At 42.8% G+C, this 27,044-nt stretch overlaps 1 protein-coding gene across 8 annotated transcripts in view; it reads left to right on the plus strand.

The window, feature by feature from the left end:
- MAPK10 (mitogen-activated protein kinase 10) overlaps positions 1–27,044 on the plus strand; it is a 185,678-nt gene that overhangs the window by 140,131 nt on the left and 18,503 nt on the right. For all 8 annotated transcript variants that reach the window (XM_054823799.1, XM_054823798.1, XM_054823800.1 and 5 more), the window contains 2 exons: positions 3,376–3,558; positions 5,758–5,882. In XM_054823799.1, the coding sequence (XP_054679774.1) occupies positions 3,376–3,558; positions 5,758–5,882 (308 nt within the window). The remainder of the gene's footprint in view (positions 1–3,375; positions 3,559–5,757; positions 5,883–27,044) is intronic.

The raw sequence follows: 27,044 nt of genomic DNA on the forward strand, positions 1-27,044 counted from the left end.
CATTAACTGGTAGTACCATTTTTTCAGATAGTATGCAAATAACACCTATAATCACAATCACTCGTTGGTTAATGTAACCTGCAGTAGGTTTTGATTCACGTTAAGACTGTTCTATAGTTACATTTGTACTATTCTATAGTAACTTCTGCAGAATTGCTGAAGTTAATTCGGACTGCCAGCTAGAGAAAGCTTCTTCTCTTTGCTTCAATAAGTAGACCTCAGAATTTTTCCACAGAATGGTAGAGGTTGGAAGGGAGCTCTGGAGATCATCTAGTCCACCCCCCCACCTCGCTAAAGCAAGTTTAAAACTTTTCAAAACTTTTTCTTTAAATCTCGTACTGTGACAGGTACAATCTCTTATTGCCAGGTATACCACAGATGCACTACAAGCAGTGACTGTATAAAACATAAGAATGAAATGGAGCTGGACCAGTATTCAGCAAGAACATTATTACATTCTTGCATGTTTTCATGAATTGGACCTCAGAATATAATCCAGTTCTAGTAAGGCCTAGGTAAGTGGAGAAACAATACTAGAAAGAAAATGTGTGTATCCATCTGACTGAAAAATGGTCAGTCTCCACCTGCTCATGCTAGGAATGGTTTTGCTATTGCTGTTATTAGGACAAAAACAGGTCCTGAGTGCTTCATCATGTCAATTTGTGTGTCTGTATAGATATATATAAAGAGCAAATGAATATATTTTATTTAAGGGTTTTGGCAGTATTTGAGCAACATAAGTCAGATATAATACACTAAAGAAGCACAATTATCCATTGAGGTCATTCAAATTACTCAAAACCAGTCCCTGAAGTTGCTGACATGAAGTTGCTGTCAGGTAAAGCCTGACATTTTTGGCCCTTAGCGCCAGAGCTGCAAAAAATCCAGTGCTGTCCTCCTGCAAATCAAGGTTAGTCAAGGAGTAGAACATGGTGGCTCTGCCAGCTCCCTTGGCTTTGGCTGTCATCTTTGCACTGATGACTCATGAAGCTTCTTCCATCTCTTAAAATCTTCCAGTCGTGGGTGGTAGCCTGCTTGTCTGTTGTCTCTTAGTGAGAGCCTTTCCATCAGCTTAGAAGAAATGTGTGCAGCAGGCACTGGCCTGTTGTCTGAGGATTCTCCTCTCCTCTCTGTCACCGTTCACACTGGTTCCCACCATGTGGACCCTATTCTGGGATCTTTTTTTTTTTTACTCTTTTCCCTTATCATGCACATCCAGAGTGTCGTACTAGATCTTCCCTCTCAACATGTCCAAGTCCCACAACATTCTATAATCCCAAAGCTCGCTCTCTCTTTGGCCTTCATTAAATGGTTAAAGCTGCTCTGTACAAGCGTAAGCTTCTGACGTCTGCTTTGAAGCAAGTCCTGATTATCAAACAGCCTTCATTCAATCTGCACAGGTAATGATTTCAGTGATGCTTTTATAGCTTGGCTTTCTCACCCATTTAGCTTCTCTTGGCACAACTAACAGCACCTTCATTTCTGTATGCTCTGTTCTTCTCTGCAAAGCATTTACACACTCTATATTTTCAAGTTACTCAGAAAGATATAGTCCAGCCAGCAAACAATGAGGTGTGTTAACTTGAATACAAGTTTAAAATATCAAAATACTTTATTTTCTAATAAAATGTTTAATGAAATATTCAATATACTCTTTGAGCAGGTATAGTCTTGGATAACTTTGTTGTTGTTGCAATTCTTTAGTTTTCTGTTGAGAAAAAGATGTATTTCATGGACAACTCAAGATACATACAACCTATGGAGTGTGTGGGGGGGAGGGGTTGTTCTACATAAATCTTTGATTTAGTTTAAAAAATGAAAGTTACTGAGAAAAATCTTTGCAGACCACTGCTATTTCTAGCAACCTTTTTCAGTTGAAATTAAAACCATTCAAAACAGTGTTTTAGCATTCTTAAAGCATATGTTTAAACTGTTTTCATTACTTTAAACACTTTCTATTAGTAAAGCTGCAATTTTTAAATAAATTATTTGATTTTGTTCAAATAAGACAGTTCAGGTGAACACAAATCAAGTCTGTCTTGAATTTTCAGGGTATGTGAAAATACTAAGGTTGCATTTCCCTAAACTAAAACACTTATTTGGAAATCTGAAATTGCTGCTCCACCAAAGAGCTGCTTTTTGCCTGACTTTATTATTTTTTTTCCTTGTTATCTTCATTCTGTTGACCTGATTTCTCTCCTAGATTGTGAGGAACAGTCTTTAGTATTTGGGAAACTCCTCCACACTTATGACACTCATGACAATAATAACTTAGAAGAATTATTTTAAAAAAACCCACAACTGTGCTGAAATGCTTTGAATGTTTGTATTTTAAAAGCTTTTTTTTGGTATGTTTTTAATGAAACTCCATCACATTTCTTAGCATCAGTGTACCCATGGCTGCATGTACACTTCCTTTTTTTTTTTAATGTTGTCATCAGATTCTTATCACTGTGAATTAGACAGTGTGATGTAGAATGTAGAGATTGTACTGATTTTATAGACATTTGCTTCCCCCCCACACACACTAAGGCTTGTTCTGAACATGACTGGAAGAACTACAAAACACCTATCAGATGCCTGATTGGTATTTCCGGAAAACTAAAAAAATCAACACCCAAACAAAAAAAAAGCTCAGTACAAATTGCCAGTAATACAATTTCTTTTTAAGCATGAGGGCCTGTTTCTTATTAGTCAGTAACAGTTTAGCAATGATAGCTGTCACATTTGCAGTTAAAGAGAAATATCTGTCTTTACCTGAGGCATTATTTGTCTAAAGAAAACGAGTCCCAGTGCATTCTTATAAAATGAAACAAATTGCTTTTGAAGGATTGCTGGTTGGGTGGTTTTAGCAAAATTAGCACCAATAAAGTTATTGGAGAGAGTAAACATGAAGCACGAAGCAGAGGAGCTGAAGGTGACTTCTGTCCTGTGCAGAGCTCCTTTGAGCCAGCTGGGTCTCACCCCCCACAGACTGAACAGAGAGGGCAGGTGAACATGTTGTTCTTCCCTGCTGTGCCCGTGTAGACTAGGTGTCATAGAGGCAATCACCTGCATGTAAAAAAAGGGAGTGCAAGTCATTGGATTACAAGTTGAAAATGACAACGAGTGTTGACCCAAAGAGGGAGCTGTGTATCTTCCCGTGGTGGTGGTGGTTTTAGGATTGCACAATGTCTTCAAGTAAGTATAGTTGTGAGAGAGTTTTGCGCTTTGCGGGCAGGACCTGGAGGCATAACGATGAAAAAAGATAGTGACTGCAAAGATGTCATGAAGGCAGTTAAACACCTCTGAGGATTCTCAGAGAACACTCAAACAGAAATGTCAAGAGACTGCACTGGGGTTTGCTTTTTGTTTTCCTTAACTACTGATGTTCAGATATTGATCAGTGGAATAAAGTTATTGAGCAGCTGGGAACACCCTGTCCAGAATTCATGAAGAAGCTGCAGCCGACGGTACGGAACTACGTTGAGAACAGACCCAAGTATGCTGGCCTCACTTTCCCCAAACTTTTTCCAGACTCTCTCTTCCCAGCTGACTCGGAACACAACAAACTGAAAGGTATGTCTGACAAAGGGACATGGTTCACATGTCAACAGCTACAACGCAATGAAGATTTTTTTTTTTTTTTCAATTTTTCTTCACTCTAGTTGCACTCCCTTTTAATGCAGTTAGTTGCAGAGATGAATGACTGCATGGGTTTTGTTCAGCCGAGAGGCAGCTTTTGGAAATGATTTTTGGAGACCCAGGTGCTTGGGCAGCCAAGAGAACATACGTTATCACTGATGTCTTGAGCATAACCCAGTGGTTTTCTGTGTGATGTTTCTGTACCATCAGGAACTGAGGTGTTGCTTTACTCTCATTCTTAAACTTGGAACACAAAGTAACAGTAGAACTTCATCAGAAGATCTTGGCACTTGCACTGTTTTGTTTTAGGTGAAAAATACCAGTTCAGCCAGATGCCTGCCTCATAGTTCTACCTTTACTAGAAAATAGAAAGATACTAGAAATGTCAGCCAAAATGGTCTTGATGGAGCTGAGGTTTAATTTCTGCTATGGGAGGATTTCCTTTGGAAAACGTTGTGAGTCAGTTTGGATATGTGAAGTAGAGCACTAACTTAATTACAGTGTGACTAGATATACCTCTGTAAAATATAAATTGCAATGATTTTAATCATATATTGAAGTCTTGTTTTACTTGAACAGGGTATTGACCTGCAATTGGGAGGAGTGATTGATGTGTGTTTAGTATAGAAAGGATTTCTTGTCACAGCTCTGGAACCCCTGCAAACTTGTACTGTGTATCAGTTCTGCTCCACTTGAGTACTTGGGGCTACTTACTACGGTGGCATGTAATGGTTTTCAATTGCTTGCAATTTGCATGTCATTATATTACCCAGAATACTCTTCCAATTGTTTCATAGTGAGGCTGCTGTCTTGGCTCTGGGAGCAAAGTAAAAGGTCTGAGCAGATGCTTTTGGATGCACGGAATTTTATATTCCTACTACAATAAAATTGCATAATGGAATTTTCTTGGATGTGGAGCTAATGAACAGAAATGACTGTAAAACAGTGCTGTTCTCTTTTGGATACAGGAAGCACATGCATTTGAGCATACTGAATGGCAGTTTTTAAGATATAGTTACAGAACAAGAAACCATGCATTAAAATAATTCTACTTGTGCATCATTGTATGATCCCATGCACTGCCTAAATATTTCACCATAATGTAATATTAATGGTTTAAATAGATATCACTTTTACTTACCCATGTCTGATGAGATACCTAATGATATTTTTGCACTTATATCTCTTTCTCCTTTTATTTTCTTTTTCATTTACACAGTAAATAATTTTGATCATGGAACAGCTTAGAACACTACATTGATAGTAATACTAGAAACATATATTGTTAACATTTTTTACCTGGGTTTAGATGGTACTATATTTGTTACAAACTCTAAACAGTAAAAAACAATTTGGGTAATAGAAGGATGAGTTTGTGGCCTGATAGGCACAATGGGCTATATTATCAGGTAAAACAAATAAATGTTGCAACATAAAACTCAATGTACATATAAGGTTGTGCATTTTTGTAGTGGAGTATGATGTGTCCCACTGATCTAAACTTTGTTACATGGGACAAACAAGACTTGAGCAGTTCCAAGGCACTTCCATATCGTTATGTGTTGATCCCAGGCTACAGATTTGACATTATTGCTTCTAATGGGATGCCTTAAGATAAGCGTGATACTTGTGCCTCACTAAAATATTTGATGCTTCCCAGCAGCCTAGGTGAAAAACTTTAAAATGTACGGAGAAGTTTGCATGTTTCTGTGAGCCACTGTAAGAGTACCTGTAAGTTTCAGGCTTTGATTTAGTAGCACCATGGTTTTAGACTTCATTATGCGAACCTTTGTTTTCTGATCCTGGCAATAGTGCAGATACTTCAAGCACAATTTTCTTGGGTATATTATTCAGCCCTCTACATGGAATCTACATGCAACATGTAAAATCTCATTGAAGCTTGTTAGCGGATGGACTTATGGTATGCAGCCCTAATGCTGTCACCTGACTAATGAATCCAAGCTAAAAAGATTACTGAAGAACTCTTTCTATAACAAGGCATGGGGCTAAAGTACATACAAAGAATCTTTAAAGGGGTTGCGTCACTGTTACTTTCCTAATGCAATTAACCCTCCTCTGGAGGCAGTGATTGTTTTGTACTAATACTGTGTTTATCTGATTTCATTGTTCTAGCCAGCCAAGCCAGGGACCTTTTATCAAAGATGCTAGTCATTGATCCAGCCAAGCGAATATCAGTAGATGAAGCCTTACAGCATCCATACATTAATGTCTGGTATGACCCAGCAGAAGTGGAGGCGGTAAGTGAGGCGTGAGTCCTTACTTCAGACTGCTAAACACAGATATGATTTATAGATTCCTGCTGCTTTACAACAGCTTGATAATGAGCATGCTATAAACAATGTTGTTGTGACTGTGCTGGTCTTTAGAGTTATGTGAAATGAGATCTGTAGGGACAGGATATATCTCTTTGTTAGATTAACTGACAATAGATGGGAGAAGCAAAAACACTTTGAGCATATGAAGCCATTTTCTGCTTTCTTCTAGACAATGTGAAGAAAGGATTTTTAACCCAGTAGCTCACCTATTTTTTCTAGCTATGTAAGTCAGTCTGGTAAAAGATACTATCTTTCTCTTTAAACCTGTCCCTGTGGAAAACAGTGAACATCACTTCCTATGTTTGTGTCAAGGATATGTGTCGAGAGGAGGAGAATTAAACAAAACAATACAAAATCCTGAAGTAGGGATTTAGAAAAATCTTAGCAGGACATAAATTCTTCCTTAAAATGAAGTAGGGGCGTGTGTGTTTTCCTGGGCCATGGTTCAGTGTTCAGTATCATGTAAACTGTGTGCAAACAGAAATGGAATTTTTCTTAAAATCCTGTCATGCCCTAGACACCTGCCTGTATACCTTTATGGGGCTGGCGTTAACAGGAATAAATGCAATCTGTAGGCACTTCAGTGGCATGGTATAATATGTATAGGTATAAATTCAGAGATGTTCTCTGTAATACTAATCATGTATGAAAACAGAGTTCAGTATTTCAGCAGGTTTAACCACAAGACCCTGAACCTTGCAAAAATAAATCACTGCTGTTTAGCAATATGCTCCAATTCAATGTGTGTTCTTGAAAGTACAGTAAACTTAAAAAGTAAACAGAATGCAAAAATCCCCATGCGCATAGGATTCTTGTAGAGTACGTTACTTAGGAGTGCTTTATAGGGGATGGTTCTGCTATCTAGAGAGCCTTTACTTTTTGTGTCCTGTTTAGTTTTCTTCAAGAAAAAAGTTTATCAGTCTGAAGTGTAAACATTTGATATCTTGCTATATTTTACTCTCTGTGATGTACATTTTAGTTTCACGTCCCTGTTGAAGATCTCATTCCATTGTCAGATACTTTTGTTCTATTTCCATGCATTTCTTAACTCCGTTTTATGGAGCTTTTCTGATGTCAAAAGTCAGATTTGGGTCCCTCTTTAGACCATAGAACCGTAGAATCATTTTGGTTGGAAAAGACCTTTAAGATCATCAAGTCCAATTGTTAACCTAGCACTGCCAAGTACAACCACTGAACCATGTCCATGATGGTGACTCAACCACTTCCTTGGGCAGCCTGTTCCAATGATTGACAACCCCTTCGGTGAAGAAATTTTTCCTAATATCCAGTCTAAACCTCCCCTGCCACAACTTGAGGCCATTTCCTCTTGTCCTATCATTTGTTACTTGGGAGAAGAGACCAACACCCACCTGGCTACAACCTCCTTTCAGGTAGTTGTAGAGAGTGATAAGGTCTCCCCTCAGGCTCCTTTTCTCCAGACTAAACAACCCCAGTTCCCTCAGCCACTCCTCATAAGACTTGCGCTCTAGACCCTTCACCAGCTTTGTTGCTCTTCTTTGGACATGCTCCAGCACCTCAATGTCTTTCTTATAGTGAGGGGCCCAAAACTGAACACAGTACTCAAGGGGCAGCCTCACCAGTGCCAAGTACAGGGGAACGATCCCTTCCCTAATCCTGCTGGCCACACGGTTTCTGATACAAGCCAGGATGCTGTTGGCCTTCTGGGCCACCTGGGCACTCTGATGGCTCATATTCAGCCGGCTGTTGACCAACACTCCCAGGTCCTTTTTTGCCGGGCAGCTTTCCATCCTCTCTTCCCCAAGCCTGTAGCATTGCCTGGGGTTGTTGTGACCCAAGTGCAGGACTTGGCAGTGAGCCTTGTTGAACCTCATACAGTTGGTCTCAGCCCAAGGATCCAGCCTGTCCAGATCCCTTTGTAGAGCCTTCCTACCCTTGGGCAGATCAACACTCCCACACAACTTGGTGTTGTCTGCAAACTTACTGAGAGTGCACTTGATTCCCTCATCCAGATCATTGATAAAGATATTAATCAGAACTGGCCCCAGTACTGAGCCCTGGGGAGCACACCTTGTGACCAGCCGCCAACTGGATTTAGTTCCATTCACCACAACTCTTTGGGCCCAGCCATCCAGCCAGTTTTGTACCCAGCAAAGCGTACGCCCCTCCAAGCCATGAGCTGCCAGTTTCTCCAGGAGAATGCTGTGGGAAACGATGTCAAAGGCTTTACTAAAGTCCAGGTAGACAACATCCACAGTCTTTCCCTCATCCACCGAGTCGGTCACCTTGTCATAGAAAGAGATCAGGTTAGTCAAGCAGGATCTGCCTTTCATGAACCCACGCTGACTGGGCCTGATCACCTGGTTGTCCTGTACCTGCTGCGTGATGGCACTCACTGCGTGATCTGCTCCATAACCTTCCCTGGCACCGAGGTCAGACTGACAGGCCAGGAGTTCCCTGGATCCTCCTTCTGGCCCTTCTTGTGGATGGGCGTCACATGGGCTAACCTCCAGTCAACTGGGACCTCCCTGGTTAGCCAGGGCTGCTGATAAATGATGGGAAGTGGCTTGGTGAGCACTTCTGCCAGCTCCCTCAGCACCCTTGGGTGGATCCCATCTGGCCCCATAGGCTTACGTGTGTTTAAGTGGTGTAGCAGGTTGCTAACCATTTCCCCTTGGATTATGGGGGCTCTTGGATCATTCTGCTCCCCATCCCTGTCTTCCAGCTCAGCGGGCTGGGTGCCCAGACAACAACTGGTCTTAGTCTTAAAGACTGAGGCAAAGAAGGCATTAAGTACCTCAGCCTTTTCCTCATCCTTTGTCACTATGTTTCCCCCCACACCCAATAAAGAATGGAGATTCTCCTTAGCTCTCCTTTTGTTACTAATGTATTTATAGAAACATTTTTTATTGTCTATTACAGCAGTACCCAGGTTAAGTTCTAGTTGGGCTTTGGCCCTTCTAATTTTCTCCTTGCACACCCTCACAACATCCCTGTAGTCCCCCTGAGTTGCCTGCCCCTTCTTCCAAAGGCCATAAACTCTCCTTTTTTCCCTGAGTTCCAGCCAGAGCTCTCTGTTCAGCCAGGCCAGTGGTCTTCCCCGACGGCTCATCTTTCAGCACATGGGAACGGCCTGCTCTTGTGCCTTTAAGATTTCCTTCTTGAAGAATGTCCAGCCTTCCTGGACTCCTTTGCCCTTGAGGACTGCCTCCCAAGGGACTCTGTCATCCTGTCTCCTAAACAGGCCAAAGTCTGCCCTCTGGAAGTCCAAGGTTATCAGTTCTGCTGACTCCCCTGCCTTACTTCTCCAAGAATCAAAACCTATGCCCAAGACAGCCTCCAACCGTCACATCACCCACAAGTCCTCCTCTGTTCACTGTGTGTTTTCCCTATCAATGTAACCATGGAGACTCACTTCCTTCCAGAACAGGAAGGGAATTTGGTACAGTGGATATTTTGATGTAATGATTTGCCCAATTTCCAAATGTATGCTCTTAGTTGTATTTCAGATTGAAGCAGAGGTTGAATTTTTGTCATAATGAGGTTGCCCTTTTGGAAGGAAAAGCTTGCCACACATGTCTAGAATTACAGCTGATATTGAACCTCATATTACTGTTCTCTTATGCAGACAGAGATCAGGGGTACATCTATGGCTGAAGAGAGAATGGTTTAATTTCTGATTGTGCCATAGAGTCCTCAGGTGATCTAGAACAAACCACATCCTTTCTCTGGATCATGACTGTAAAACAGGAATAATAATTATTCTTTTTGCCTGCCAGGTGAATTGGCTGGAATCTAATAAGTCCACTCGCTCTCAAAAGCTTGCAGTAATTACATTGTAGTTCATTGAGGCATTCATCTCTCACATGCACCTCCTATCACCATAGATACCTGTACAAATGTGGTGCCACATGCGATCAAATCACATTCCTTGCGTTTTCACTGTTGGCTGCATTTCATTGCTTAGTAAATGACTACAGAAGGTGTAAAGCAGTGGAAAACCAAACAGTCTTTGCTCCCATAGCACCTCAAAGAACAGAGGACGTCCTGTGAGGAAGGAACAATGCCTTTAAATGTTCAATCTCAAATGCTCAATGTTGTCCCAGTTATTTGTAGTTTGCATCTTTGTCTGAATTGCATCTTTTTAGACAGCCCACTGTTCTCTTCACCCACCTTGTTCTTTGCACGGTTATTGGGTAGTTAACATGAGCTGAATATCAGCGTCCCCAGCTGCTTTCTCTGTCTCTCTTAGCTTCAATGTTTTCTCTTCCAAAACATGCTATATCTTGTCAATAACATACTATAGAATCATATTAATATTTTTGTCACGAGTACTTTGACAGTGAAGTGTTATTGAATTGCTTTGACACGAGTCACTCTGTGGTACAAAGACCCTTCTTCTCTTGGGATCACAGCAGGTTAAAACCCAGGAAGGTCCAGGTTATATGCAGTGTAACCCAAATAGAAGAACATGGGATTAATACATATTCATTGTATTTTGTCATAGTGCTAGGAATTCGAGAAAGACCATGGCTTCACTTAACACTCATTATTTTTCCAATCTCATTTTCGGAGGGAAAGTTCAACTGGAGGACTTTCTTTTCGTGTTTAACAGTTTATTAAATTCTGAATTTCCATCTGTTCATGCTGATACACCTTCAGTGGCTAGGTGTGAAACATTTACTAATTATTTTCTGGAGAAGACTTAACTCAGTTGGATTTTCTCAGCCTCTTGATTCAGCTATTGAAGTGCAGTCAGTCTGGTTTTTTTCATTGGCATTGTTTCAATGATGGAATAAGTTTCTCAAACAGATTCATGGGAGATTGGTGGCTTTCCGTTCTTTCTCAAAAGAGTGTCTTGCGGTTCTGGAACTGCCACTAATTGGCAGCCTCTACAAGGAGTAGTTGTTGCTACGGTGGAGAGAAAGTTGTTTTACTTGAGCATCTGTATTACAACTTGCCACTTCTGACTGAATGCTTGATGTCTGATTGGCTATTAGTTCTTTACAAGACAGCAAGATACCTGTATGTGATAAACTTGTTCGTTGGTAACACAAGTGATTTAGTGCTTCAAACATAAAGTAACTTGTTTCCTCATGGAAAAAGATGTGTTAGTGTGCACAACAGGCCGTGTCCATCTGTCACCTCAGATATGGACCAGGGGAACCTGGTCTAACACCCAGAATACCTTTTGGAGTATCTTGTGACACTGCACTGACATCTGATGTCTTCAAAACTTATTACAGTTTTCTATGCAGTAGCTTATACTGTGCCATAAACCCCAGGCTCTGCATTGTGCTAATTCCCTGGTTCTACTTCTGTGTTACTTGTTGTTGCAATTTTGTATTTTTAAGGGTATTGGATAAAGAACTGAATTACTATCACAAGAGCCTTTGCACCTTTCTCAAATAAATACTTCACTGAAATATCCACCACGTTACAGCTGCAGAAGAGTTAGGATCAAATTCAGTAAACATTTCCTAATGCCATGCATTAAGCATGTCATGGGTAATGGGGAAATGACTGTTGTCTTATGTATTTTTGTTAGATCTTGCCAACTTTGTAGCAGGGGTAGGAGTTGGTAGTCATCTAAAAACATCCAACAAACGAGCCCTTTGAGAGGTAGGTACTTTTGCTGATTCATTTAATAATCTGACTCTGTGAATTTGTCTATACTGAACTAAACCGCAGAAGTTATAATAGGGTACGATTGCACAGAGTAGTAGTATTTGAATGATGTGTAGAAACCTAAAAATCGTTTTCTGGCTCATTAATGTTAGATTTTGAAGAAAAAAAAACAAACCAAAAACCATCAGGGACATCAGTACAAAGAACAGATTGCATTCTGATTCTTCCAGGTTGTGTACATCCTAAGTTTCCTATTCCAATTTGAATGGGACAAATCATTTTTCCCTGTCTTGGTAAGCTATTTTATTAATGTGTGCTATGAAACAACTGCACCAGCACATTTCATCAGTGATTTTTCTAATGAATCTCTGGATCTAGCGCACTGAATTTTGGAAGGTGGAAATGGAATTTACATCTGCTACTGGACCTCAGTTCTGCAGCTGAACCTGTTTCTAGATGTAAACCAGAAGACAATTCTAGATCAAAGCCCTGTTCAAGTGTATTGAAATCCTCACGCTACTAATGTAGGTCCTTTTTGTTCACAAACCATGCCGTAGTTTGTGCAGCTTATAAAAATGTCTCATGGGAAAGGTAGAGAAATGTGTACTGATCATTAACTGTTTCACTTAATGCAGTTAAGAGTTTGTCCCAGTGTGGTCTCAGCTTTTTGTGCCTACCTATCTTAGCTATGTTTGGGAGCCAGCTTTTATAAATGAATGACAAAAGCAAATTAAAAACTACAGTCTAAATAGTTTATTCAAACCATTTAGCCCCATTTTTCCTGTGGTGGGTTCACCTTGGCTGGATGCCAGGTGCCCACCAAAGCCACTCTATCGCTCCCTCTCCTCAGCTGGACAGGGGAGAGAAAATATAACAAAAGGCTTGTGGGCCGAGATAAGGACAGGGAGAGATCACTCACCAATTACTATCATGGGCAAAACAGACTTGACTTGAGAAAATTAATTTAATTCATAAACAATCAAATCAGAGTAATGAGAAATAAACCCAAATCTTAAAACACTTCCATCCACCCCTCCCTTCTTCCCGGGCTTAACTTTACTCCTGATTTTCTCTACTAGTGACACAGGGGGATGGGGAATGGGAGTTGTGGTCAGTTCATCACATGTTGTCTCTGCCACTCCTTTCTCCTCAGGGGGAGGACTCCTCACACTCTTCCCCTGCTCCAGTGTGGGGTCCCTCCCATGGGAGACAGCCCTCCACCAGCTTCTCCAATGTGAGTCCTTCCCACGGGCTGTAGTTCTTCACGAACTGCTCCAGCGTGGGTCCCTTCCACAGGGTCACAAGTCCTGCCAGCAAACCTGCTCTGGTGTGGGCTCCTCTCTCCACAGGGCCGCAGGTCCTGCCAGGAGCTTACTCCAGTGTGGGCTTCCCATGGAGTCACAGCCTCCTTCACATTCCTCCACCTGCTCCAGCATGGGGTCTTCCACGAGCTGCAGGTCGATATCTGTTCCACCATTGTCCTCCAGGGGCTACAGTAGGACAGCTTGCCTCACCATGGTCTTCTCCACGGGCTGCAGAGAAATCTCTGCTCCGGCGCCTGGAGCACCTCCTCCCTCTCCTTCTGCAGTGACCTTGGTGTCTGCACAGTTGTTCCTCTCACATATTCTCACTCCTCTCTCTGGCTGCAAAACTGCTTCTAGGGTTTTTTTTCCTTCTTAACTATGTTATCACAGAGGTGCTACCACCATTGCTGATGTGGTCAGCCTTGGCCAGCGACAGGTCCATCTTGGAGCTGGCTGGCATTGGCTCTATCAGAGATATGAGAAGCTTCTCGCAGCTTCTCGCAGAAACCACCTCTGTAGCCCCTCCAGTACCAAAACCTTGCCATGCAAACCCAATGCATTTCCATATGATTATTCATGTACAGATTTAGGATCTGTGTTCATGACTGGAATAGGTTAACAAAAGGTTTACACAAAGGTATATCAGCCTAAGGCAAGTCTGCTACTATAAAGTTTCAGTTCTCAGTGTGTAATAACTTGCATGAAATTGTTTGTGTTCCCTATCTGGAAGATTTCCAACCCAAGGAAGAGGTGGTGATATTTTTCTCTTTCCATGGCAGTCTTACAAACTTACATAATAGTAAAGTGATGGAAAGAGACTGAGCTGATGTGGAGCACAGTAGCCATTCTTATTCAAACTAATGTCCTTTGCAACATTTGTTCAACTCTGTCTCTTAAAGGTATTGTCTCATATTTTGATTATCAGGAGACTGGGCTATTCTAACTCTTTGGTGCTTCAGTTTCCTGACAAACAAGTTAATGGATTTTGTATTTGCACGCTCTGAGTATTCAGTTTTACTCTTGTTTTCTATTCTCTTTGCTTATTTCATGTTGAAATTCAGAAATGCTATTTTTATTATGTTGGCCATTTTTTAAGCATCTGTACCCTGGTATCTTTACCCCAAGATGATCTTTTGTTAAAACAGGTTTTAGGTGGGCATTTGTGTTTTGCGTTTCACTAGAAATGCCACAGTTAGCATCAGGTTCAGTCTTTTCTTTCCCCTCTTTTTGTGGACTTTCCTTGAGGTAATCATGAGCCTTACTAGCTTGCAATTGCTTGCTCCTGCATTTGACAAACAGGCTGTTTTGGAGCCTATGAATTTTTTTTTTATTTTTTTTATTTTTTTTACAATTGCATTCAGTGAGTCTTCTCTCGTGTCAGAATCTGGCTTCTGCAACTGGTCTCATCCAAAGTACATAGATTTCTTTTTCCTGTCTGAGAACAAAGCTTTAGAGTCAGAAATTTAAGAAAAACCTGGTAGTCTTTGACTCAATAAAAGCTCAACACTTCAATTCTCTGTTGTCTGGGTTCTGACCCAGGCTAAATTACACCACTCTGGATGTGATGAAAAGGCAGATCAGAACTCCTCTGTCAGGCAGAGGAATCAGGAGCACTTTACAGAAGCTTACTAGGTACTGCGGTGTTCTTCATCTTTTCCTCTCTTCCTTTACACAAGGAAGTACATTGTATTTGGGGATGTACCTATTAGATTGCAAGTAATACCTCTGTTGATTCCTGGTGAAGGGAGAAGAAAAGCTGTAAGCCAGATTTTACATTCTGTCTTTCTGTAACACAGACAACAGGTACTAACCACAGTTTTTGCTTTGTCTTCCCCAAGTGGGCCTTGTCTCTTCCTGGATGAGCACTTTACCCCCACTGGCTCACAGCTTCAGAGATTTGGATCTATTTCATGGGCTAGGTGCCAGCGGGTACAATAGGAGCCTCAGCTATTGACTGCAAAGTGGGCAGGCAAGGATGGAGTGGAGGGAGGAGTGGAAGAAAGGATGGACTAGCAAAGATGAATATTCTGCCACTTCCATAGGGAAAATTTGCAGAGGACCAGCTGGCACCTTAATGAATTCTCCTTTAGGATTTGCAGTGTGACAAGGCTCTATAAAGCAACCCTGCTTTTTCGCAGGCTGCCCTGCAAATGTGCTGGCCAGGGAACCTGACAAGAGAGCAATAGGAAAATCAGTGATGGAGATGCTTTTGGTCATTTGCATTGTGCTTAACTTCCCACTGTTTTTCCTGATTGCCCCACCCGGGCTTAGAAGCCTGCACTGTGTTGCATCTGCCCATGTTCACTGTACTCTGTCTTTTGTGGCACTTGATAGGCAGGAGAGACGAGGAGAGGGTGTTGCCCTCTACGTCAGTGACCAGCTGGAGTGTGTGGAGCTCCACCTGGGGATGGGTGAGGAGCAAACCTAGAGCTTATGGGTCAGGATTAAAGGGAGTACTGGAGCAGGGGACATCATAGCAGGGGTCTGCTACAGGCCACCTGACCAGGATGGAAGACCAAGTAGGTGAGGCCCTCTATAGACAGATAGGATCAGCCTCATGTTCACAAGCCCTAGTCCTCATGGGGCACCTCAACCACAACACAGCAAGGCATAAGAAATCCAGGAGGTTCCTGGAATGTGTTGATGATAACTTCCTTCTCCAAGTGATAGAGGAGCCATGCTGGACCGTGTTCTCACCAACAAAGAGGGGCTGGTGGGGAATGTGAAGCTCAAGGGCAGCCTTGGCTGCAGTGACCATGAAATTGTGGAGTTCAAGATCCTCAGGGCAGTGACGATGGCGCACAGCTAGCTCAGTACCCTGGACTTCAGGAGAGCAGACTTTGGCCTCTTCAGGGACCTGCTTGGTCAAGTACCATGGGACAAAGCTGTGGAGGGAAGAGGGGCCCAAGAAAGCTGGTTAGTCTTCAAGGATCGCCTCCTCCAAGCTCAGGAGTGATGCATCCCAGCAAAGAGGAAGTCAGGCAAAAACACCCAGAGACCTGCATGGATGAACAAGGAGCTCCTGGGCAAAGTCAAACATAAAAAGGGAGCCTACAGAGGGTGGAGGCAAGGGCAGGTAGCCTGGGAGGAATACAGAGAAATTGTCTGAGCAGCCAGGGATCAGGTTAGGAAAACTAAAGCCCTGATAGAATTAAATCTGGCCGGGGATGTTAAGGACAACAAGAAAAGCTTCTGTAGGTACGTCAGTGATAAAACAAAGGTGAGAGAAAATGCAGGTTCCCTCCAGAATGAAACGGGCAACCTGGTTACTTGGGATATGGAGAAGGCTGAGGTGTTCAGTGACTGAAGGCTGAGGTGACTTTTTGCCTCAGTTTTCACCAGCAAGTGCTCTAGCCGCACCGCCCAAGCCTCAGAAGGCAAAGGCAGGGACTGGGAGAATGAAAAACCACCCACTGTAAGAGAAGATCAAGGTTCAAGATAATATAAGGAACCTGAAAGTGCACAAGTCCGTAGGACCTGATGAGATGCATGCGCGGGTCCTGAGGGAACTGGCAGATGAAGTGGCCAGGCCACTCTCCATCATATTTGAGAAGCTGTGGCAGTCTGGTGAAGTTCCCTCTGACTGGAAAAGGGGAAACATAACCCCCATTTTTAAAAAGGGAAAAAAGGAAGACCCAGGGAACTACAGGCTGGTCAGTCTCGCCTCTGTGCCCAGCAAGATCATGGAGCAGATCCTCCTGGAAACTGCGCTCAGTCGCATGGAAAATAAGGAGGTGATTGGTGACAGTCAACATGGCTTCACTAAGCGTAAATCATGCCTTACAAATTTGGTGGCCTTCTATGATGGGGTTAGAGCACTGGTGGATAAGCAAAGAGCAACTGATGTCAACTACCTGGGCTTGTGCAAAGCATTTGACAATGTCCTGCATGACATCGTTGTCTCTAAATTGGAGAGACATAGATTTGATGGATGGACCACTCAGTGCATAAGGAATTGGCTGGATGGTCGCACTCAAGGAGTTGCTGTCAACAGCTCAATGTTCCAAGTGGAGACCAGAGACAAGTGGTGTTCCTCAGGGGTCGGTACTGGGACTGGCACTGTTCAACATTGTTGGCGACATGGACAGTGGGATCGAGTGCACCCTCAGCAGGTTTGCTGACGGCACCAAGCTGTGTGGTGCAGTCAACACAGTGGAGGGAAGGGATGCCATCCAGAGGGACCTTGACAGGCTTGAGAGGTGGGCCCGTGTGAACAGCATGAAGTTCAACAAGGCCAAGTGCAAGGTCCTGCGCAATCGCAATCTGCACAATCCTGCACAATCGGCGTGATCCCAAGCACAACTACAGGTCAGGCAGAGAATGGATTGAGAGCAGCCCTGAGCAGAAGGACTTGGGGGCGCTGATGGTCGAGAAGCTCAACATGAGCCGGCAATGTGCGCTTGAAGCCCAGAAATCCAACTATATCCTGGGCTGCATCAAGAGAAGTGTGACCAGCAGGTCGAGAGAGGTGATCCTGCCCCTCTACTCCACTCTTGTGAGACCCCACCTGGAGTCCAGCTCTGGGGCCCCCAACATAAGAAGGCCATGGACCTGTTGGAGCGAGTCCAGAGGAGAGCCACGAAGTTGATCGGAGGGCTGGAGCACCCCTCCTGTGAAAACAGGCTGAGATAGTTGGGATTGTTCAGCCTGGAAAAGAGAAGGCTACAGGAAATCTGGAGAGGGACTGTTTACAAGGGCATGTAATGGTAGGATGAGGGGTAATGGTTTTAAACTGAAACAGGGTAGATTTAGGTTAGATATAAGGGGAAAAAAAAAATCTTCACTTACAAGGGTGATGAGGCACTGGAACAGGTTGCCCAGAGAAGCCGTGGATGCCCCCTGCCTGGAAGTGTTCAAGGCCAGGTTGGATGGGGCTTTGGGCAACCTGGTCTAGTGGAGGGTGTCTCTGTCCATGGCAGGGGAGTTGGAACTAGATGATTGTGGTGGGTTGACCCTGGCTGGAGGCCAGGTGCCCACCAGAGCCGCTCTCTCACTCCCCTCATTCACTAAACAGGGGAGAAAAGGCATAACGAAATGCTTGTAGGTCGAGATAAGGACAGGGAGAGATCACTCACTAATTATCGTCACGAGCAAAACAGACCAAACTTAGAGAGGGAATTCATCTAATTTATTACTAGGCAAAACAGAGTAGAGGAATGAGAAATAAAACCAAGTCTTAAAACACCTCCCCCCACCCCTCCCATCTTCCCGGGCTCGACTTCACTCCCGGCTTCAACCTTCCCCCCCTCAGCGGCACAGGGGGACGGGGAATGGGGGTTACGGTCAGTTCATCTCACGGTGTTTCTGCCGCTTCTTCCTCCTCAGGGGGAGGACTCCTCTCATCGTTCCCCTGCTCCAGCATGGAGTCCCTCCCATGGGGTGCAGACCTTCAGGAGCAAAGTGCTCCAGTGTGGGGTCCCCCACGGGGTCACAAGTCCTGCCAGCAAACCTGCCCTGGCGTGGGCTTCTCTCTCCACGGGTCCACCGGTCCGGCCAGGAACTTGCTCCAGCGTGGGCTTCCCAAAGGCCACAGCCTCCTTCAGGTGCCTCCACCTGCTCCGGCGTGGGGTCCTCCACGGGCTGCAGGTGGAATCTCTACACCCCCTCATCCTTCCTCCATGGGCTGCAGGGGGACAGCCTGCCTCACCATGGGCTGCAGGGGGATCTCTGCTCTGGCGCCTGGAGCACCTCCTCCCCCTCCATCTGCACTGACCTTGCTGTCTGCAGAGTTTCTTACATCTTCTCACTCCTCTCTCCGGCTGGAAAAGCTCTCTCTAACTTTTTTTTTTCTTCTTAAATATGTTATCACAGAGGCGCTGATTGGCTTGGCCTTGGCCAGCGGCGGGCCCGTCTTGGAGCCGGCTGGCATTGGCTCTGTCAGACACAGGGGGAGCTTCTAGCAGCTTCTCACAGAAGCCACCCCTGTAGCCCCCCCGCTACCAAAACCTTGCCACGCAAACCCAACACAATGATCTTTGAGGTCCCTTCCAACCCAAACCATTCTATGATTAAGCACTTCCATAGATTGAAGTCTCTCATCATGTGACTAAAGATTTGGTGAGGTGTGTTGCGTTTTTTTGAGTCCTCCTCCCATAGTGTGTAACATGAGGCAGGATTCATTCCACTAACAATAACCCTGTACAGGAGGGATAACACATAAATTAGGATACAGAAGTATTAAACAAGATGGCGTTTTCAACTAGCATAGCAGTAGGGGAGATTTAGTTAACTTAGCCATCTAGTTAGATTACTCCTTCTCCCTAGTACATGGCTTCATCAAAAGCAGCTAGGAATCTGTTGTACAGGATTCATTTGGTTCAGACGCCTAGGAGGACAGATAACTGAACGCATTTAATGTGACAGGAATTTTGAAGTGAGCTGTTGCAATATCATGAAGTGTCAGTGTGTGCTGGAGCAGACCATGAAGAGCACTGAAGACAGTTCAGGGAATAAGCAGAGAATTCGGTTTGAAAGCTTAACTTGGAGGTAACAAGCCTCTGCGTCTGCCCAGATTTACAGCTTTATCAGTGTGAGGGGAACAGATAAAATGGCCTTGTCCAGTTAAAAAGCAGACTAGTGAGACAGTTACAGTCCCTTTTTATAAGTCTATTAAAAGTTTATGGTCTTTCACAGACTGTATGGGGGCAATAAAACTATTATGTCTCATTCTAATGGGTAAAGACTGTAACTCAAATGGGAAATGGTAGGAATGCAATACCCTTTCCACCCTGATGTGTAACAGCATTAAACTCTTCTGGTCGGCCTTAAATGCCATGTTGTGATTCCCTGATACAGAGAGGAAGAGGATATGTTATTAGATGTGGTACTTGCTATTCACTAACAGCAGGAGGTTAAACAAACAGCACTGCGACTCTTCCACAGACTTCTACATAAAAACATACAATGTCCAAAGCCCTCAATAGCTCTGAAACAGTCATCATATTCACATTTAGAAACAGGCTTTGCACAGTTTCAAAGCTTACCTGTATAAGCTAGATTTTGGATTTAGAGGAAATTCTTATGTCGAACATACTAACCTAGTTAGCCAGCTTCTTCTGAGCCCGCTCAGCTTGCCGCAGTATCTTTGATAATAAAGTCACAGCGTTAGGTTCTCTAGAGCATACATCATTGCTCTGAAATCAATTTGAATAGTGTTGCTCACAGATAAGATAATTTCTATATTCAACCAATTATAACTAAAATAAATGTTTTTAAAAAATATGAAAACATATAGATAATGTATGTTTATGATTGTGTGGCATTCCCAATATTTTAGGAACTGTTGAAATCTGTTATCAATCATCACACCTAATTTATATGTAGGGAAATCAGAGTTCAAAGGGGAAAAGTATTATTTACTAATGTTGCACAGGAAATCTATTGTAAAATCAGAATAGGAACCTATAGACCTTACTTCTCTGTTTTATATTTCAGTTAAAGGTTCCTTCTTCCTGTATGTTATATGCAGAAACTGTCTTGGTTCCACTTTTATAGAATTATTATGTTTATTACTCTCATGTTATGATATTTACCTACATAACGGCATTTGGACTGTTATCATGAATAAATGAGACACACAATACCTTTTCTCTCTCAAAGCGCTCTTGTTCTTTTTTTTAGGAAAGATATTTCCAGCATCTCTTGTCTCCATATATAGACTATCCTCTTTATTGTAGACAATCTCAACATCTCCCTGATGACATATTAGCTTCTTTGTTTTCTTGTCTGAAATTTCTGTGCTTGAGACTTTGTTTTCTTTTACACAGCTGCCTTTTTTTGAAGTTGCTATACATTCTTATCCTTCATTGAGATAATCTGTGAATGAATCTCAAAGCTGATATTTAATTTTTCATATGTCCCCTAATGTTTGTGATGCTGCCTATATGCCTATATGCATGTCACTGTTTTTATCCTAAAATGTTTAAATTGTTTGTGAACAGAATGGATTCCTAGACATGTGCTTTAGAATAGCTTTAGCATTGCTACCTAGGTGGCTCTGAAATCAGATTTTAGAAAACCTGTGCTGGTTGTTCTCTAGGACTACATTGGCTTGAGCTGCCTGGTCACCAGTCTAATTCCTTCCATATTGTTGGCATTAGAAATAATTTTGAATGGGAGAGATACCTACTTATCAGTGTCAAAGTCACACTCTTATGCAAGACTGTGGCTGCTTTCTATTTCTTCCCTTAATTTTTCAATTATTATGTTATTTCATTATAAATTACTCAAGTATTTTTTCGCCAAAAAGATTTGCTTGCACATTTCTGGAAGATGCTGTCTTAGAAGAATTTTTGCTGTTTAGGTGTAATTGTTTAGGACTTAATCGTGCACATTTTTTTCTTCACCTATAAATGATTTAGGAATCACTCAATTTTGGAAACTTTTGAATATCCATATGATCTCATATTGGTGCCTACTTGGGAACAGTATTGTTCCATTCCATGGGAACAAATCTAGTAGCAAAATTTGCCAGAGATTATTATCTGATGTTTTCTGTTAACTGGTTTCAAAATTCATCTTAGATTTTACTGTACCTGTAGTTATTGCTTGTCATCTGACATATGCCATCTGTTAGAGATTTCTTAGAAAACTGAAAAATCAGTTGTTAAAAATGTTCCTTTTAAGCCTTTCTCTATGTTGAAAGAATTTTACAACAGTGATAGATTTTGTGGGGTTTTATTCACTGTAACTCACTGCTTTTGTTATTGGTTTTTTTTTCATAGGATTTATATTTCACTGGGGTATTCTGCATCTGGGACCACCCACAAGGGACTGAGTTGTGAATTATCATTCCTTTTTCTGTGTATGCCAACCTGTTACCTTTTATTAATGTGATACTGTTTCCTACAATGCTTATGAAAAGAGATAGGTTTGTGGTTCTCAGTCTGAGGTCCTGTCCAGGATAGAAACTGCTGCTGTATTGTCTTAGCCCTGTATAAACTATCTATGACGAGCTGCTAAATACAGTCCTTTCAAATGAATTTCAAGCTTCATAGTTTGTCGTAAGAAAAAAAAAAAATCATCACCCATCTCTTATTTTACCTGTGAGTGCTGAGCATCCATGATGATGGAAAAGTGCTTCTGGAGTGCTGTGTGACCTTGGCAAACAACACTCCAAAGAAGGTGTCACCTTCATTACATGCGACACTTCATGGCAAAATCAAGGCTGTCAGGTTGTGTGTCTTTTCCACTATTCTTTTCTTTTGCTCAGCCCTGTGTGTATAGATGTTATATCTAAACTCTTTGGTGATCTGCCACAGGGGTTTTTTTAGCAATCAGTTACAGGGTTTGGTTTTCTGCTTGGTCGATGGTGTACATCTGTTGTCTCACAAAAGAAGTTTGCAGCTCTGCTTTGTACACAGGCATGGATATTTCCTCTAGTCAGCGACATCTATCCATTTATAGCTGATTAATTATGGAAGCTGAACACAGCTTCTGCAGCAATCTTTGTTAATGTCAGTGAGAAGTAGTGGTTAGAGAAGAAAGAGGCATTTCTTTTCTTCTTATTCTTTTCCAAACCAGACTAAAGCTTTTTCCAGCTTGCTGTTCTATGTATCTGCAAGCTGTTCAGTCGTCTTTGTGTACCCAAGTAATCTTGACTCCTGCTGCATGGTATCCTTACAGTCCAGCTGTTCAGAAATGTCTCAGAGCACAGTTTCTTTGGTGCATACTACACATGGAGTTTTCCAAAAGGCTCTGCAAAGAGTCGAAGGCATGAATTGGCACAGAGGCATCTGTTCTTCCATATCCATAGTTGAGATCATGCCCAGTCCACTGTGGAGTCCCTGGGCAATGCAGGGTGAAATCCAAGGCCCTTGACACTTTCCTCTCTAGCTAAAGAGACTTCAGGCCTCTGGTGACAGCACACCCATGTGCTTTGGCTAGCACTGCAAAAATAAATAAAAATGCTATCAGTAACACAATCTAGGTTGTAGCAAAACACAAAGAAATTTTTATATTCACCTGTTATGAGGATCTAAGCCATTTAACAAGTTGTTTAACCTCACACCATTAATTTTTACAGCCTCCATTGCCTCTGGTATTTGTATATTGCTAATTCTATCATTGCCTTGTATGCCGCTCCACAGCTACTGCTCTGGGAACAGATGCAGAATCAAGCCTTGCTCCTGCCAAGCTTTCTAAAAACAGCTCATCCTAAGGTCTTCACTGTGCTGGCACTAGCTCTGCAGAGGCAGGGACAGACATGGCAGGATTTATTCAAGTATGAGCTGCAGCCCCTTCCCTTTGCTTTCTACCAATCCATGTTGCTTTGGGAAAGTGAGAATACGTCAGCCTCAACATATGTTTTGCTTTTTTCCCTACTGAAAAGCTTTTCCTCCTTGGATATTAGAAAGGTATTTAACAAATCCAGTAGTCTCCTGAGGTTTCTCTGGCCACGTGAAAAAAATTGTCTTTTGTGGGGTTTTTTTGACTTTGTGGGGTTTTTTGTTTGTTTGTTTTAAAGGTCCATGTGGATATTTTCTGGGAGTTTTTCTGGTAATTTTTATTATATTAAATGAATGTTAAATGTAATGCAAAACTATTTTAAAAATCCATTCATAAAAGCCAAGAACCACCGAAACAAAAAGGAATTATTTCAATATATACAAGAAAAATGTAATTCATTCCTCCTCTTACGCATCCAAAAATAGATTCTATTCTTTGTTATTGTTGCCAATGCAATTGCTTACAAATCAGATTTGGGGAGAAAATGGCTACCTTAAACTGAAGCTAGATGCTGCCACCCATAGGCTTGATCCACACTCTGCTTTGATATAACGCTAGTTAAACTGTACTTTTTCTGAAATATATACAAACTAAACCATGTAACTCTTGGTTGGGATGTGCTGTATGAAGTATTTATAAGAATGTCTATAATACTGCAGCTGCATCCACATAGAAAATTAATAATGATGAACTCAGTCATTTTCTAAGGCATTTGAGTTGGGCAGCAAAGTCATTTTTAGGCCAACTTTTGCACCAAGGCTGAAATCAAGTGCCCAGGAGGACCCAGGTATGGCAGCTACTCTGTCTGCTCCATTGCTGTGACAATACATGTGTTAAAAACCTTTCCTCCTCCCTCTATACTTTAGAAACTGGTAAAACAAAACAAAACACACACACACACACAAAAAAAACCCAAACCCAAAATTTAGCAGAAAATGGGCAGTCAGCCTGAAGGGGATTATCTAGGTTGATAACAATGTATTAAGCTTTGTGGTTCATTAAGATTAATGAGGATTGTGGGAAAATAAATTCATTCCTGAAGTGCTGTGGTATTCTCAGCTCAGCTCTGTGCCTTGAATTAATGAAAATATGTCATAAGGGCTCATTTCCTTATATCAGGGAATTTAGATGGGAAAGCTTCACTTCTTCCAGTGTGAGAGCACTGGCCTGGCCTCTCCATGGAGCGCCATTCACCTGTGTTCTGCACGTGTTTTAGAGGTTATAGATCCTGCCCATGTGAAGAGGAGGGATTTATTCATGTCATTATCACACTGAATATTTCTTATCCTTCGCTCTCGCGTTCCTGCCAAGAGCCATGTTTTATAGCTGTGGGTTCTGCTAGCTCACAAATAAAGGTCTGCATTATAAACTCTGGTACAGCAGTAGAACGCTGTGCAGGTACAGTTTCTGGCATCCTGCAGTGTGTAAAGTATGGAGATTGGTTGCTTTCCCTTGATTGTCTTCACAGCAAAATAGGAGCTTGGTAACAAATGAGATGATTCTGGTCTCACTCTCTGGAAAACGTCTTCATTTCCAGAATGTGTTGTGGTATTCTCAGCTCAGCTCTGTGCCCTGAGTCAATGAACATAGGTCATAAGGGTGCATTTCCTTATATCAGGGGATTTAGATGGGAAAGCTTCACTTCTCTAGGAAATACTGCTGCTTTTCTTGTTGCCTATTAGCCAATTATGCCTGCTTAAGACATAGCTGAAATAAATTAGAAGAGACATAAGCCAAAGATTTTGTGGTTGTGTGAACTGAGGATAGGAATGTGCATCTGATCACTTGTTCCTTTTGATTCTGTAATTTGTGTTTGGGAATTGAAGTAGTGAAGTGTTGTGGTTTAGCCCCAGCCGGCAGCTGAGCACCACACAGCCGCTTTCACGCTCCTTTCTCCCGCTCCTCCCCTGGTGGGATGGGGAGGAGAATCGGAAGAAAAAAGTAAAACTCCTGGGTTAGGATAAGGATAGTTTACTGGGACAGCAAAGGAAAAGGAAAATAACAACAACAACAGTACTTAGAATATACAAAATGGGTGATACACAATGTAATTTCTCACCCAATGACACGACCCAACCCAATGACGGCACACTCAGCCATCCTGTATCCCAATGTTTGAGGGTCCCACCACCCATTGCTCTCAGTGTAGTCTTTAACAGTCCATTGTATCGTTCAATTTTCCCAGAGGCTGGTGCATGACAGGGGATGTGATACACCCTCTCGGTGCCGTGCTCTTTGGGCCAGGTGTCTATGAGGTGGTTTCAGAAATGAGTCCCATTGTCTGATTCAATTCTTTCTGGGGTGCCATGTCACCACAAGACTTGCTTTTCAAGGCCCAGGATAGCATTCCAGGCAGTGGCATGGGACACGACATACGTTTCCAGCCATCCAGTGGTTGCTTCCACCATTGTAAGTACATAGTGCTTGCCTTGGCGGGTTTGTGGGAGTGTGATGTAATTAATCTGCCAGGTGAGATAGTGTCCATGGTCAAGTCCACCTCTCGATCATGAGTCCACCTCCATGTTGCACCTCTTCCTTGATGGCCTGAGGTGTCATTGGCCCACCAAGCTATAAATAATTCACCCTTATGTTGTCAGTCCAGATCCACCTGAGCTACTTCAATCTTAGCAGCCTGATCCACCTGCTGCTTGTTTTGATGTTCCTCAGTGGCCTGACTCTTGGGTACGTGTGCACCTATGTGATGTACTTTTACAACCAGCTTTTCTAGCCAGGCAGCAATATCTTGCCATTATGGGACTGCCCAGATGGGTTTGTCTCTGTGCTGCCAGTTGCTCTGCTTCCATTGCTGTAACCACCCCAGTTCCCCACCACAGCTTGGGGGCTTTGTGAGCGCCCTAAGCTGGTGTCTGTTGTGCTATACACTCTTGTAGATCTGACGTGCCAGGCCATCAGATCCACACAGTCCAATAAACCCGGTTGTCCCATTCCTCCACCTGGCTGGAGGCAGGGTCCCTCTAATCTTGCTCATCATATTTGCTACTCAATTTTTACAAAAATTACTTACAAGTCCCTTCAAGAGGATCATAAGTACGATCGTGCCTTCCATTTGGTTTGAGGGACTACCCACTGGAAACTGGAGTCGCATTTTTCCTGAAAGAATCCACTTTTGTGTTTGTTTTGCCTTGCAGCTTTCACCTTTCCAGTCCATTACTGCCAATGAGTTGGCATACTATGATGGTGCGCTCCATACAAACTTCCGCCACATGGGTCAGGTACATTGGACTTCACCAGGGTCTGTGGGTAACTGCCCATTGTTGAGGTATTAATAAACCATCTCCCGCACAGCTAATTCCCTCAGGTACTGGATACCTCACTCCATGGTGGTCCACTTGCCTGGATGACATACAATATCTTCACTGAAAGGACACCTTTCTCTCACACTTGAAAGAGGTCGCCTCCAGAGTCTGAGGGCTTGTGTCTTTTTGCCAATCACCTTGTAGATGTCCCCTTCCCTAGACAGGGATCTCAGCTGCTTGCCTTTGCTACCCTCTAATTCCAGGCTACTGGCCCCATTATCCCAGCATCAGAGTAGCTGGTAACGATGTGCTTGCCTGGATGGCAGCTGAAATCTTTTTGCATATCTCGCAGCTCACTCAGGGACAGGAATCAGGTGATTTCCTCTGGTTCTGCCTCTTCCTCTAGGTCTCATGATGGTCCTGGTTCATCGTCATTCCTTACTAAGTGAACTGATTTTTTGTGTGTATTTCTTCCTGTGTACAGGGGTGACTCATACTGGCATGGGCTAGATTTTTGGTTTGGCTGCAGTGCCTGTCACGGGGGTTTGAGTAGCCACCATGCCTGTCACTGGGGCTGGGTTAGCTACAGTGCCTGTCTGTAAGTTTTCCCTCTCTTCCCCCTGGGGGTGCTGCCTACTATCAAACAGGGTTTGTAGATACTGGTGAGCGCCCAGCACAGGGTGGTAAGT

The sequence above is a fragment of the Grus americana genome, chromosome 4 (genome assembly GCF_028858705.1).
Source record: "Grus americana isolate bGruAme1 chromosome 4, bGruAme1.mat, whole genome shotgun sequence".
In the NCBI taxonomy this organism is placed as follows: domain Eukaryota; kingdom Metazoa; phylum Chordata; class Aves; order Gruiformes; family Gruidae; genus Grus; species Grus americana.